General features: G+C 41.3%; 2 protein-coding genes across 2 annotated transcripts in view; one reads left to right on the top strand and one right to left on the bottom strand.

Moving 5' to 3' along the window:
• LOC126278992 (protein sly1 homolog) overlaps positions 1 to 3836 on the bottom strand; it is a 170881-nt gene extending 167045 nt beyond the window's left edge. The window contains exons 1-5 of the mRNA XM_049979306.1: positions 3681 to 3836; positions 3412 to 3571; positions 3095 to 3308; positions 2925 to 3012; positions 2753 to 2842 (exon numbers count right to left, since the gene is read on the bottom strand). Of these exons, the coding sequence (XP_049835263.1) occupies positions 2753 to 2842; positions 2925 to 3012; positions 3095 to 3308; positions 3412 to 3571; positions 3681 to 3708 (580 nt within the window). The 5' untranslated portion in view covers positions 3709 to 3836. The remainder of the gene's footprint in view (positions 1 to 2752; positions 2843 to 2924; positions 3013 to 3094; positions 3309 to 3411; positions 3572 to 3680) is intronic.
• A 71-nt stretch (positions 3837 to 3907) lies between these two features.
• Positions 3908 to 15641, top strand: part of LOC126278991 (U4/U6.U5 tri-snRNP-associated protein 1) — a 65115-nt gene continuing 53381 nt past the window's right edge. The window contains exon 1 of the mRNA XM_049979305.1: positions 3908 to 4165. Within this exon, the coding sequence (XP_049835262.1) occupies positions 3973 to 4165 (193 nt within the window). The 5' untranslated portion in view covers positions 3908 to 3972. The remainder of the gene's footprint in view (positions 4166 to 15641) is intronic.

Below are 15641 nucleotides of genomic sequence, written 5' to 3'. Positions count from 1 at the left end.
CCTATTCAGGGGGACCCTACATTTCTCCACCCGATAGCGGAGGTCGAGAAATTTGCACCCCAGCTCTCCGCAGAATCGTCTGAGCCTCTGGTTTAAGCCTTCCACTCGGCTCCAAACCAGAGGACCGCGATCGGTTCTGGGAACGATACTACAAATAGTTAGCTCTGATTCCACCCCGCGAGCGAGGCTTTCCGCCTTCACCAACTCCGCCAACCGCCTGTACGAACAGAGGATGACCTCTGAACCCAGAGCCTCCTCCACATCTCAGATGAGACCCCCCGGCAAGCAGACAGAGTGAACACTGGCCTTCTTCCCCGACCTTTCCGCTATTTCCCTAAGGGGCTCCATCACCCGCCTAATGTTGGAGCTCCCAATAACTAATAAACCCCTCCCCCCGTGTGCCTGCTCGGACCTTGCTGAAGGAGCAGCCACATGTCCACTCGCAGGCAGAGCGGGTGATGCCACACGGCCAGCCTCCACATTGACCCTCCGCCTCGTGCGCCGCGAACGCCGCTGAACCCGCCAACCGCGCCCGGTACCCATGAAGATGTCTCGACAGCAGGGACAGTGGGTGAAGCATCTAACACCTGGGGTGCACCATGCGACGCACCAGACTCCCCACTGCCGCTACACTCCGAGGCAGCAGCCTGAAGACGGCTGACCGCGGCCATCAACACCCTTAGCTGTTCGCGAAGAGTGGCCAGCTCCTCCTGCGTCCGTACACAGCAGCCATACATCCTATCCATCCTAAGAAATCAATTTACTATAGAGTGTTAATCAACTTTTAACTAGAGTGCTAATTCACTAAAGGCGGTTGATTATTGACTAAACTGTGATTGCTAACCACTTCTTGTAGAAACAAGGAAAATAGCACTACCTGTCTCTGGACGGTATTGAAAACAAACACTAGCACTACTAGCACTATGGCTGACTAAAGGGACTCTCTCTGACTGTATTCAAAACAAACACGAGATCTATGGAACACTTAATAGCACTCGACTATTAAAGCTTCCTAAAAGCAAAAACACGCAGAAGAAGTGACAAGTAAGAAAAATACAGATAATACTTAAATTAAGGTAGCTCGCTGCACAGCAGACGTGAAGCAGACGGCGGTTAGAGACTTTGTAAAAATTTCTGCAGAACTTATTTCAGGCTTTATCCAGCTTTCTGTACCTATAAGGATTTCACCGTCTGCGCTTTCTATTAGCGCTTGAAGCTCAGGGACTTTTCCAGCACAACTACAACAATTTACAACTACAATTCCGACTGTTCCTTGATCCAAGCACGTCCTGTATTTGCCATGAACCCTTTGAGATTGCAGCCCACCCCGTACTTTCCCGAGGCCTTCTAACCTAAAAAACTGCCCAGTCCACGCCACACAGCCTCTGTTACCCGCCAGCTGAGTGTAGTGAACTCCTGACCTATTCAGCGGGCCCCCGAAACCCCACCACCCTATGGCGCAAGTCAAGGAATCTGCAGCCAACACGGTCGCAAAACCGTCTGAGCCTCTGATTCAGACCCTCCACCCGGCTCTGCACCAAAGGTCCACAGTCGGTTCTGTCAACGATGCGGCAGATGGTGAGCTCTGCCTTCATCTCGTAAGCAAGACCAGCAGCCTTCACCAAATCAGATAGCCGCTGGAATCCAGAGAGAATTTCCTCAGATCCAAAGTGACACACGTCATTAGTGCCGACATGTGCCAACACCTGCAGCTGGCTGCACCCTGTGCTTTTCATGGTATCCGGAAGGACCCTTCCCACATCAGGAATGATTCCACCCGGAATGCACACTGGATTTCTTCCCCTCCTTAGCCTTAGGTAATTCAGACAAGAAGAGATTATCTAACGATAACATGAGTAATGGAGAGGTACTAAGTTGAAATGGGGAGGAAAGAAATTATGGCACAAGTTAACTATAAGCAGTCATTGGTTGACAGGACATATCTCAAGGTCTGAAGAAATTATTAATTTGGTAACCAGTGCAAATGTGGAGGATAAAAATTGTAAAGGGAGAGCAATATTTAGCTACAATAAGTCAGGGCAAATGGGTCAGTACTTAGGCAAAGATGAGGAGACTTTGCACAGGATATATAAACGTGGACAGCCACATCCAAAAAACATCTTCAGACTGAAGACCACAACAATGTCCACAGCACTGCTGACATATTATGTCATCTACTAAACCCAGCTCGTGCACCTTTCTGATACATTACATTTACTTATATAGTGGCCACAATTCATCTGTAAATGAGGAGTCTTGTTTCCTTATTTTCATTTGTTGCTTCAAATAAGAAATTTTCAGTATTATAACATTCTCATGAAATTCATTGTAAATTATCCACTGGTGTTCCAAAGATATACAACTCTTCACTACACTACTAAATGGAAGAGCACCCCCCTCTGCCCTACCCCTCCCAATTGCTCTTAAATTTTCTTTGATAAGTGGCAAATTATACTGTGGTAAAACACTATCTACAATCTATCCATATTTAAAAACAAATCAAATAAGTAATCAGCAAACAATGTGTGCAACTGACATATGGAATAACTAACTGGATAAAAAAGGTAATTATTAATGCAATCCAAACACGAAGTTTTCAAATTGTTCCAGAAAATACAAGTTTTACTCTGTAGCTATCTACATACATTTAGGCATGTTAGTTTGCAGTTCGTTGTGAGGACACATGTCATAGAAATGATTGCACAGTTTTTTTAATTAAATGTGTGATCCCATACAGCTATTAAAAACTTACCCAATGTTGCAAAGACTGAAAACAAGCTGTCAACTACACTATCCATTATACTTTCCATTTCGGTGTCCTTTATCTCACCCCTATTTATAGCTGGAAAAGAAAATGTCACTATAAGTAAAGTTAAATTACATTAGTGGAAGGAAATGACGTTTATCATTACCAGAATACATACCATAGTATGATACAGAATCACTATTCTGGTGCTTTAGAATGAACATATCATCTTCCAAGGAAATGAAATTCAGATACTGATCATACACCTGTCACAAAAGAGAATTAATAGGAACGCTATCACGGAACTGCAAATGTCACTAAAATACAGAGTGATATCATACACAATACCTTTTGTATCTGAGAGACACAGTTTGCTTGCAGTGCAGCTGATGCTAAATCTTCAAGTTTCTGTCTTGAAATTGGCGATATAAAATTTAAGTGATAAGCATCATACAAATTATTTTGGAAGTCTTGGCTGATACGGCCTAAATTTTCTTCAGTGGGAAGACAGAAGTAAACTGCCGGAACATCTGGTATTGGATCTCTGTCCGAATGAAGCTGCCTGTAACGATAAGATTCTGAAATGACTCCAACAAGAATGGAATACAGCTAAAATCGATGGAATTGAAGAACAGTCGGTATGCTTGTTTCGGTAATTCACTTACACATGAAGAGTTACTCCCAGCTCTCTTAGCTCCTTTATGGACACCAGCGGAGAAATTATGTCCTGACCACATCTATCATAGATGAGGATTTTAAACACGGGTTCCGCAGACTGGGTTTTCGAATGAGGCTGGTTCAAGTTTAGCATCTGCTTTAAAGCACCTTAAAATAATGAGACATGACATAAACATTACCTACCATAACCAAACCTGGTTCGAATCACTTGTCATCACTGCTGCATGCTTCCAATTATGTTACCATTTTGACTTACCAATCTGTTTTTCTCGTAATGTCAGCATTTTGTTGGTTGCAAAAGTCGTAGATTACGCTCTAGTAACAAAAAAACCGTCGTATATCTCACAACACTCTTTTTCCCATCCAAAACACGTTTTTCGCTCTACATTTGTTTTGCTACCGTGTAAAACAACACGTATGTCATAGTATCTTTGTCATAGGTTTCGCGTTTGAGTCGTCTTTGTAACATTTGCGAAACGTGGCGTCCATTTTCCTCAATATAGGAAAAGGAAGGTATTGGAGCTACTTTCGAAGTTTAGTAACTCGGAATGGGTTCCACAAAGAAACATAAACACAGTGAATCAAAGAAAAAGAAACATCGTAGTAGATCACGAAGTCCTGAAAGGAAAGAAAGGCATCGCCATCACAAGAAACATCACAAGGAGAAAAAGAAAGACAAACTAACTTCGAAAGAAAGAAATGGAGAATATGCGCCGAAGCACGACAGCTACGAAAGCGAAGGTAAGATCTGATAACTTTTAAGGGTTACATTTATTGTCAGACTGGATATTGGTCATAATATGCGGACTGTGTGGACACTGAAAAAAGATGGCCAAAGAGAGGAACATTGTTGATCTAGCGTTTTCTTGTTTATTTACACCAATACTCTACAACTCACCATGATGTGTATGAAGTAGCATAATTCTCATTACACCTTGTATTAAATTTTCTTGTAGTTGCACTCGCATTTAGCAAGAGAAGATTGACTGCTTATAAGCTTCTATGAGCGTCGTAAGTACCATCTAATCTTTTTCTCGCGGTTGCTGCTGGAACGATAATTAGATTCTACATTTAATACTGATTCGTGATACTTTTTAAGAAGGTGTTTGCTGGGTTGTTAGCGTATCTTCAAGCATCTACAGTTTCTCAACACTTCGGTGACACTCTTCCACAAGTCAGGCAGATCAGTGACCATATGTGCTGCCCATTTTGTGTAAAATAATTATCCCCTGTAAGTCCTATTGGTATTATATCTACGCACGTGAGCAATATTGTAGGATGGTCCGTACAAGTGATTTGTAAGTAATCTCTCTTGTAAATTTGCTGCATTTCCTCAGTATCCTGTTAGTCAATGAACTGATGTCTGCCAGCTGCTTTGCCTATCATTGAGCCCTTATCGTTCCATTTCATATCACTGAAACTGTTACATCTGGTTACTTATACGAGTTAACTGAGTCTATGATTTGTTTATATTGTAGTCCCACAGTGCTAGATCTCCGCATTTTACGAGGAGTGAAATTTAACATTTGTAGACATTTGAAGCAAACTGCCAATCTTTGAACCATTTCTAACACTTATCAAGATTTGACTGAACAGTTCTTCAGTTTTTTGCTGATAACGCTCCGTTACTGAGAAATGCATCTGCAGAGGTCATGAAGTTACTGCTAACATTGTCTGCCAGGTTTTAATACCAAGGGAGGTCTATTGGATTCGAGAGGGCAGTGGATCAAACCCATGTCTGGCCATCCTGATTTTGGTTTTCCCTAAATTGCTTCAAGCAAATGCTGGGATGGTTCATTTGAAAGAGCACAGCTGGCTTCCTTCCCCATCTTTCTGTAATCTGATGGGACTCATAACCCGGCTTTTTGGTTGCCTACCCTCCCCAAACCAGTCAACCATGTTATCAGTACGCAACATGGTCCACAACACACTTTTGTGGGGATGCATCTGAAGTTACTTCTGCATTTGATGTTAACTCCATCCAAGATAACTTGCTGCATTCTCCATGTTGAGAAAATCTCAATGATTAATGCTCAAAGTTGTGCTTTTTGTTAATAAGTGTTGGTGTGCTGTGTCACTGACTCGTGGTTTTGGGAAGTTCAGATTTTCATGCTCCATGACTTTGAGAATGTCACAAGAGAAAAGCTCAGGCTGGTGTTTGCTTGATTAATGTTTTGGAATGCATGTTGGATGCCATGGAGGGTGTCATTCTCTTGGAGATATTTCATTGTGGTTTAACTCTGCAGTTGTCAGTGATATTGGATGCTAGATTTGAGGGTAACTTCTGCTACCGTTCTTGTAAACTGGCCTTGCTCTCTTCTAACCACTTGGCACAGATGAAACATTTTTGTGTATTGCATGATTCATCAATTGCACAGAAGGTGAAAACTAAGTTCACCAAATTTCTTAGTTTGATTGTAGGCTAAAAGTTTTCACTTAATGTGGGATGCTATGGTAAGTACATTGAATATGATATGAAGTAATGACCCAGAAGTGTGTAATCGCTGCTTTGCAAGGAAACCGATTTGTTTGCATTACTGCATTGTTTTCAGTATAATGAGATTAGAGTACTTTTGAGGATCAACAAATCATTCTTGCTGCATTCGTGTAAGACTATAACAGTAGAGGTTGATTTTACATTGGTTCAGATGCTCTCGCCTTTTCCAGGAGCCAGTATAGGTGCAGATTATAGACATGACATGAATTACATTGACATTTCACATTCTTAAAGCTTGAGATATTTTTATTCATCCAAGAATCATCTCGCAATGATACAGAAATTTCATGGTAATAAAGTGAACATCAGGAACTCAGAACATAGGTATAGCCTACACACAAAACATAAGTATGCTCTATGCATGTAACACATGTGAACTTTGGTTCAGATTTGATATTAGTATAAATCATGCTAAAATTCCATTCCATATCTAGCTCCTGATAAATGAAAAGTCTCAGTGCTTACAATTTTACACACACACACACACACAGTGTTCTGATGTCTTTACTCTGTCAGTTTTCTTTTAATGTCCTATCATTTCAGCCACAGCTGTGAACATATTAAATTATATATGTTTACAGTTTATAATCCAGAAAGAAAACACTGATAGTTCTAACGATTTAGGGCTGTATCTCTTATTGTTAAAAAGTTAGTTATGTAGCTGGGTTGGCTAATAAACACTTAAATTGAACCCATCTTTTTGATTTAATCGCAAAACCTAATATTTACTTTCACTGCAGATGTAGTTTTGTTTGTGTCATATTATATTTCTCCATGCCATCTCATCACTGTTCCACTGACTGGCACAGAAAATGCAACACTCAGTAAATGATGTGTAATCATTTTATAATTATTATTTAATCAAAGTGAAGCACTTCAATGAATTTTTTGAGGTGGGTTATGTTGTTGGCATTGTTTTTCGGGCAAACGGTGAAGTGTTGATTGTTTATTGCACTAGTCTCAATTGTTTCCCATGCAACCTGGAAAACACACCAATGAATGTGACTGAATAATGTTTTCCCACTCTTGTAGTGCTTATTGTTGTACCCTGAATTTTTCCCCTTTAAATCATGTGTGTTTGTGGGATTTTTCTGTGATTTTTGTAATTGGCTTTCTAGAGTAAACATGCCGTTAAGCCCTGAACAAGCTGTGAAAATTGTTGCTTTGGTGGAAGATGGCCACAGCATGCACTACATTGCAGAAGTGTTGAGGACTACACCTTCTACGATTTCCAGAACTGTATGAAGGTGCAGGGAAACTGGAGCCTTTGCAAGGAGACCAAGAACAAGCCCGAAAAGAGCAACATCGCAGAGAGATGACTGCTAATTAAAACTTCAGGTTCTGCAACCATCACACCACTGCTATTGAAGCACGGACTCATCAGAGCATTGCACAGCTCATCTACATATTGCAAGGAAAATCTTGGCTGGACAACACAACAGTGGAATCAAGTGATTTTCATAGATTAGTTGTGATTTGGTGTCAGATTACCTGACTGAAGGGAGAGGGTCTGGAGAAGGCCAGGGAGAAGGTATTTCCCTTGCACATTTTCATCCAGGATGCCTTTTCAGGGTGGTTCTGTGGTGTGTGGGCAGGAATCAATACAGCTGCAGGTACAGATTTTGTCTTTCTGGGGCACAGGAGCCTTATCGGTCATTGGTATGTTGAGGAAAGCCTTCTGGAGCATGTGCCTTCACTCCATTTATTGGTGATGATTTTACTCAATGCTTGCCCACATGTTGAGAGGTCTTGAATGAAACAGGGATTCATTCTATGGATTGGCCTGCTCGAAGCCCTGATTTGAATCCTACTGAGCATGTTTGGGACTAGCTGGGGAGAAGAGCTCATCACCACTATCCAGAGATCCTCCAGGATCTACATATTGCCGTTCTAGAAGAATGTGATAAGATTCATGAACAGGGCATTACCACATTAATTATGAGCATGCTTGAAAGGTTGAATGCCATCATTGGTGCAAGAAGTGGCACTAAATGCTTTTGAAGATGCGAATAGAGGTCTCGGAGATCATCTCCAAAGTCCGTGAAGGAAACTGTGAAGTGTATAACAGATGTGCATTACCTTTAACAGTTTACTCAAATTTCCTTGAAGTGTGCAGTTCTGGCTTAATTAGTTAAATTTGCTTATAAATGTCTTTCTTTTATCATTGTTGGACACTTGGATGGGATCGTAGTACAATATTCCACATAAGATAATGGATTAGTGTCAAAAATGTCAGTTTTTGTAAGAAATTGAAGTGTTGTGTTTTATGTGATGGCCAGTCTAGATTTCAGTTTCAAAAATCTGCCAGATCGTTATTGAAAAAAGCATGTTTTAACATGTAATAGTTTAACAAGCAACAGCAAAGCCAAATATACCACATGCGGACAAGTGAATAACAGAAGCATTTGATACAGCTTCACCAACTCACAGCCAGTCACCTTTCAGCCTGAGCTAGACCTTGGTCTGCACTACAGATCATTCTGTAGAGTTGTATTGACATTCATTGGTTTCGCCAACTCGCAGCCAGTCACCTTCCAACTGTGCTTTGGGCTAGGCTTCCGGTCTGTTTGAAACCACCCAGATTTACATGCAGATACTGAAAGCCACCGTACAGTACATGTCGGAGGTTACTTTGTACCGGTTTTAGTCCTGGATATTGGTTGCAGCAGAATTCTTATGCAGTAGGTTGCAAATGCTCATTCTCTAAATTGTCTGAGTAGTGTTTCACTCTCCAGGAAATTAGAGTTCCTAGAAAATTTCTTCTAGCTCTTCATTGTCTACTGTGGTGTAGCAGTTAAAATAACCAGCTGGTGACTTAGGTGGGTCACTGGACATTCTATCGTCATAGGTGCAGGAACCCAACTGCATGTAATTCATTCCTCCCACAGCCTCCATTGGAATGGTACCAGTGGAGACAGAAGTATTATTGAGTCTGATGCACATGACTAAAGGAATCCATTTGTCACTAAATATTACAGATGGGATAACGTGATAGTCCTGCCGATGTCTACATTTTCTGAGATGATATCAGAACAGTGAGGAAATGTTCAGGAGCTGGGACAAATTCCAGGAAAAAAAATTAAGATGATAATGATGACAATCAATAGGAAATCTGCTTGGCGAAAGAAAAAATGAAGAATAGACCCAAATGCCAGGGGAAACTAACAGTGATGTATACAGTGTGCTTGGGCACTGTCTCACACAGCAAGCATACATATGACAGAAGTTGACACAACTTCAAATCTAATGAAGGATGTGGCCTCTGCTCTCCATTTGAAGACTGTCACCACAGTAGATGATTTAATCTAGTGGTGCCAGCACGTAGAGGCAATGTCAAACAAGGATGGCCAAAAGTAGTGTCATCGAATTTTGAACCAGGAGTAGCTAGCATTTCTATTTCAGGAAGAGATTCCCGTATCATGGGCACTGATCTCTGCAGAGCAAACACATAGAGCAATGAACTCAGAGCCATATTACCGATACTGCAACTGTCACATGGCCACAGGTATTGACTGCACAGAAACAACCTGTTCCCATGCCAATTCGAACTTGCAGAGAAAAAAAGACTATCGGAGAATGGAGGCCAACATGCTAATATGTTTTCATTGTGGGCATGTTGTGTGCTACTGTAAAGAAAAAATAATGTTTGACATTTATTAAACTGAGAGATGTCAAAAGAAGGGGCAATTCTGTGCATGCCAGGCAACTGCCAATGCCTATAGCCATTGCCATATTGTGGTTGAGGTAGCTCTTCAACACAGTACAGTCATTCTCTGTCATCATATAGTGGTTTCAACCTCTGAAAGCAGGAAAACCAAAAGAGGTGACCATTCATGAAGGTGAGGCCGCTGTAGATGAATACTGTCCTTGGGTAACAGTTGCCAAGGTGCCGAAAAATTCCATTGACAAACAGTCTGTCCACATACTAGTTGATTTGGGGCATTGTTTTCCATGACATCGGGTGCTTGTTATCACCAGTTGAAGATGAATTATTTTGAGATTCGCGTGCCATTGTGCCGAAAGTTGCAGATGAAAATGTCTCTCCAGCAGGAAGCTGTATTGTGAGAATAATTATCTGTAAAAAAAAAAAAAACACACACTTAAAATTTCAACACATGGCACCTTTGCTGCTATTTATCTTACAATCTCTTCCCCTGCTCTCGTGGCTTCCCTACATCGGTTGTCCCATGATGACCTTTGTGACAGTGACCACTTTCCGGTGATTATAACGTTCCCCTTCTGTCGCCAGCCAGACAGGCCCCCCACATTGGTCATTCCGCAGGGCCAGTTGGCCTTTATATACGTCTATTGTGCACCTCGACACCTCCCTCTCAAATTCAATTGATGCAGTCGTGCAAGGCATATCTTCCACCATTCTTCATGTTGCTCCCACTGCTGTCCACCTAACCACAGATCCCCCTCGTCGTTGACCAGTACCATGCTGGACCAAGGATGTCGCAATCGCGGTCCAGGAGCACCAATGGGTGCTGCAGTGATTTAAACGACAGCCTTCACAGACTAACCTCCTCGCTTTTAAGCATATCCGTGCTTAGGCTTGTTACCTTATTAAGCAGAGGAAAAGGGAATGCTGGGACCACTGTTGTCTTCCCTGGGGATGTATGTTCTTGATACAAGCTCCGTAGCCTTCTGGGTCATCAGTGACAGTCAACTGTCCAAGGTCTTAATCTGCAAGGTGCCCTGTGCACTGATCCATTGGTTCTTGCAGAACACCTCGCGACACACTTTGTGACAGCATCGGCATCCTCTTCCTATCCTGCTACCTGTCTCCGGCAGAAACACAGAGGTGAACTGACCCTCCTGTGTTTCATCCTTCACCATGCTGAGCTCTAAATGGACCCTTCACTGAATGGGAATTCTTGCAGGCTGTTACCTCTTCACAAGACATTGCCTCAGGCCTGGATTCCATCCACAATCAGATGATCCAATACTTGGACATCCCCCAGAGCAACATCTCCTCAGGGTCTTCAACCACATTTGGCTCATGGGCGCTTTTCTGTCACAATGGCAGGACAATATAGTTATCCCCATCCTTAAGCCCGGGAAAAATCCAACATCTCTTGAGAGCTACTGCCCAATTAACCTGATGAATGTACTTTGTAAAAAACCACTCCAGAGGATGGTTAGCTTCAGATTGTTGTGTACCTGAATATTTGGGCCTTTTGTCCCAATATCAGTTTGTCTTCCGGGCAGGATGATCTCCAACTGACCTTTTACCTTGTTTGGAAACAGCCATCCGACAGGCTTTTACTAGCCGCCGGCACCTTGTCATGGTCTTCTGTGACCTACATGAGGCATACGACATGGCTTCGTGCAATCGCATTTTATTTACCCTCCATTACTGGGGCTTCTGTGGTCCCCTTCAGATTTTTATCTGTGAATTTTTACGTCACCAGCTTTTCCAGGTTCGAGATGGCACTTCACTCGGCACTCCTCTGATTCAAGAGAAAGATATCCCACAGGGTTCTGTGCTAAGTGTCGCAATCTTCCTGATAGCCACCAATGAACTTGTAATCTCTGTCAGGCTTCTGGTTACCCTGGCGTTGTATGTCGACGATTTTGGAATCTGGTGCAGGTCCCACTCTAGCATCTGCTGAGCGCCAGCTCCAAGGTGCCATCTGACGGGCCTGTGCGTAAGCCCCCTCCTATGGCTTCCAGCTTTCTCCCTCCAAAATGTGGGTTATGCATCTTTGTCATCGACCCACAGTACATGCTGATCCAGAACTTTATTTAGGCATCCACCTCTTCGGTGTTGTAACACTGTCCCATCTCTTGGGCCTTATTTTTGACAAGACACTGACATGGCTGCCCGATATTCACCACCTAAAGACTACATGCATGTGGAAGCTTAATGCTCTCTGCTTCATGGCCCACACATCTTGGAGTGCAGACTGTACCACTCTTCTCCATTTTTACTGTGCTCTGGTCTTGTCCAGACTAGATTATGATAGATAGGTTTATGACTCAGTGGCTCTTCTCACTTTGCAGCTACTTGACTGTTCACCTTTGTGGGTTATGTCTGGCTATTGGTGCCTTTCACACTAGTCCCGTTGACAGTCTCCTCGCAGAAGCAGGGTTCCTAATCTACAAATATATAACAGAGCCAACTCTTGGTTTCTTATTTACTTGATATTTTGCCAATTCGGTGACCGTCCTATGTACTCTGTCCTTTTTTGCAAATGAGGGATGTCTCCTCCTGACACCCGACAATGGAAGTAATTGCCAATTGCCATGCATGTCACTTTTCTCTGTTGGAATCTCCATCTCAACTTACTGGAATGTATCCCATGTATTTCCTCCCATACACCCCCTTCCCCCACCAGATGGCTTTCCATTGTTTTATGTAGTGTGTTGTTGTTGTTGTTGTTGTTGTTGTTGTTGTCAGTGGTGGCATAATTTTCATCTTCTTCACTCAGAAGACTGGTTTGTTGCTAGTCTCCAAGCTACTCTATCCTGTGAAAGCTTCTTCACCTTTGAATAATTACTGCAACCCACATCCATTTGAACTTGCCTACTACACTCTTCTGTTGATCTCCATCTGCAATTTTTAACCTCCACACTTCCATAAATTAATGGATCTTTGATGTCTCAGAATATGACCTATCAACTGACCCCTTCTTTTATTTAATTTCAAGGACTCATAGTGTTTATAGCATATATTATATGTAATTTTGATCATTAGGTCAAATACATAATGAATCAACATAATTACTGTTGCAGTCAGTTCATCTGCTCTCTCTTCATGGAACACAATTTTGTTTTCCCTTCAAAGCCTTGCAACCTTAACAGTTAGCTGTGGTGTTATTTTAATACTCTCTACGTATAATTATTATATAGACTGAAAACCATGCTGTGCCATTGTATTCAATATCTAATACCAGGAATTTCAAGGTGAAGAAATTTCTGTGGTTTCCTTGTTTTTATGTTACAATTACTGCTTGTCACTGATAATAATTTCTTGCTAATTAGATCCAAATTTTTGAGGACGCCATACGGCATCAGCTTGGGCTTGAATTGTTAATCTTTTACCAGAATTATTCTTCACTTCAACTAATAAATTCAGATACAAAACCTAGGCTCCAGTGTTTATAATTTTTCAGTTTTCAGCATCGAATAAAAGTGTGTTTCTTCTTGCATTATTAAAACCATTAAATTCATTGCACATCTTTTGTTTTGAATTATCTTGTTGTGATTCATTCATATAGTAATGGAAAGTTCTGGTAGAAATAATTTAGGAGTAAAGCTAACAATTCACTGAGTAGCAGATTTAGTGAATTATTACCTTTACTCCTAAATTATTTGCTTGTTATGATTCAGTTTGTTTTGGTATCAGTTTATTATTTTCATCACTAGTAGCACTGTTATGATCTTTCATGTTCAGTTAATATCCATTTCATCCTTTGGCATTTTGTTTTTTATATTGTAATCAATAATGAAAGATTTTTCTTCTTGCCCATGGCTCAACAACACCTAACCAGGGGCATAGCCTTTCGTTCTCTTTTTTTTTTTTTAAATTTTCTTCTGGACCTTTTGACAGTGTCATGACTGCTTTCTTATTATCAGGGGTGTAGATAATTTTTTTCTTCCGGGGAAGGGGGGCAGGGTTCGATTTAGTTCTGTTCTGTTCAAGTACAAGATGTTCTTTCAGATCAGTGTCCTATAATACCAGGAACTTAACTGTCAAAGTGTTTCAACATTTAGAATCAGAAAATAGTTTGTATTTACCGAAAACTCTGATACTATTGTGGTACAGTCACTGGGGTCCCAGCTATTTTTTCCTTAAAAGAGGGTGTTGCATAGGTACATGAAAGGAGTGACCTGGAATTATAATTAAAGTATATTTAGGTGATGTAAGAGCTATTTAATCACAAACTTACCAACAGTCAGCTAGAAATTTAAATATAGCATACACAATTATCATTCTTTTTGTTGAGCACACTTTTTATTTTTTTTAAACTTCAGAATTGTTTGTTTTATCCTTCCTGCAAATAGTACTGACAGAAGTTGTCACCTCAGTTGGTTTATGTTTGCTATAATTGAGTCTTCTACATTAAACAGCAAAAAATGCTTTCTGGCAGTACCCGGTCATTGTACAGCAGCTGCAGAACTGGGTGCAACAGGCTCCTCCTCCTACTCCTCAGTCTTCCTTCACTAGAATTTCACACACCTCACTCACATTCTTCTTGTGGAACAATGTCATCTTCGTATGCAACTAATGTAGCACAACCAGCCTTTGCAAAACAGTGTAACACAGTCTGTCGCGTTACAGTTCCATGCAGCAACAAGCAAGTGCCTAAATTGTAAAATATGAAGCCTCATCACTTCCTTCCTCTCAAGGATTATAAATGATTTCTGGATGATTGCTACCCTGTATTTTGCTTTAATTGAGTGTCTTATGCCCAAGTCCATAGGGTGCAGGTGACTTGTGCAGTTTGGTGGCCATTGTTGTTGTACTTGTAAGTACAAGGCAGTGCGCTAATGTTTTTAAAACATCTGAGTGTCTTAAATTCCGCTTATTATCAGTGGTAGCAACTTCTCACTCCCATCAATATTGACATACAATAGCACAGTCACTATTTCTTTACTTTTGTTACCTCTATGGAATTTTTCTCCCTTAAGAGAATAAGTGTTCGCGGAAGTAAGAGGTGAAAAACGCCTGTTTCATCTGCGTTGACAATGTCTCTGGGCTCATAATGCTGAATTAATTGCAGCAATATAGTGTTCTTCCAGTGGTTTACATTTTCTGCGTCCGCAGCCTCACTCTCTCTCTCTCTCTCTCTCTCTCTCTCCACTTACACCCTGCAATGAGAGATTGTGATGTTTTATAAAACGACCTTACCATCTGTCTGACGCATAGAAATTTTCAATGCCGATCTTCAGGGCGATTTCCCGAGCTTTCCCTTGTAGAATTGCCTCTCCCATAGGAACGCTGCCACTTCTCATTCCTTGAAACGATTTTAAAAGAATAGTTCCCTCTTCACTGAAAGTTGACATGCAAATGTTCTTCATTTTGGAGCAAGAGGAACCGTTAGCGTCATCATTTAACAATGCTTCCTTGGTATTGGAAATGCCGCGCAATTAAGACTGTGCCAAATCATACTTTTTCGCCATTTTTCGAAAGTTTTATGTTGCGATAAGAAAGAAACCTATCACGACTCGCCCGTTAACCCGCTGGGTTCGCTCAAGATACTGTTGCAACCATTAAAGCACGTGAATGCGGTCGACCAGGTATTCTCCCAGTTCCCATGGTTTCTGACTGGAGGTTCGTTTGAGCTGTTGCCAGCGAGCTGTTGCGCATGCGTAGAGCTGAACTCGCGTATGAGCGCATTAGCAGCAAGTAGCCTGATGCTATCCGGAAAATTTTTTTCCGACGCGCCCAAGCTGCCAGATTCGCACATACGCAGAGCAAGCTGAGTTATAGTGAGGTCATTCTCCACGTAACCCGTGTATATTTATCGTGATAACACTAAACTCTTGCTGATCAGGCCATTCGTGGCACATATGGGTGCCGGATTATTGAGTGTCTGAAATTTTATTCTTTTTTGTTTTTTATTTATTTTGAAAACACAGGGCATATAGTGTACTGTACTTTAGTTAGCCGAAGGATACAATTTTAAAACATAGAGGACATACTTTATTAAATCCAAAAATACATTAATTTTCAAAGATAACTTAGTCCTTGAATGTAAAATATACTGTACA

The sequence above is a fragment of the Schistocerca gregaria genome, chromosome 6 (assembly GCF_023897955.1).
Source record: "Schistocerca gregaria isolate iqSchGreg1 chromosome 6, iqSchGreg1.2, whole genome shotgun sequence".
In the NCBI taxonomy this organism is placed as follows: domain Eukaryota; kingdom Metazoa; phylum Arthropoda; class Insecta; order Orthoptera; family Acrididae; genus Schistocerca; species Schistocerca gregaria.
The sequence above is the reverse complement of the archived record's forward strand: the minus strand, read 5'-3'. Positions and strand labels throughout refer to the sequence as shown.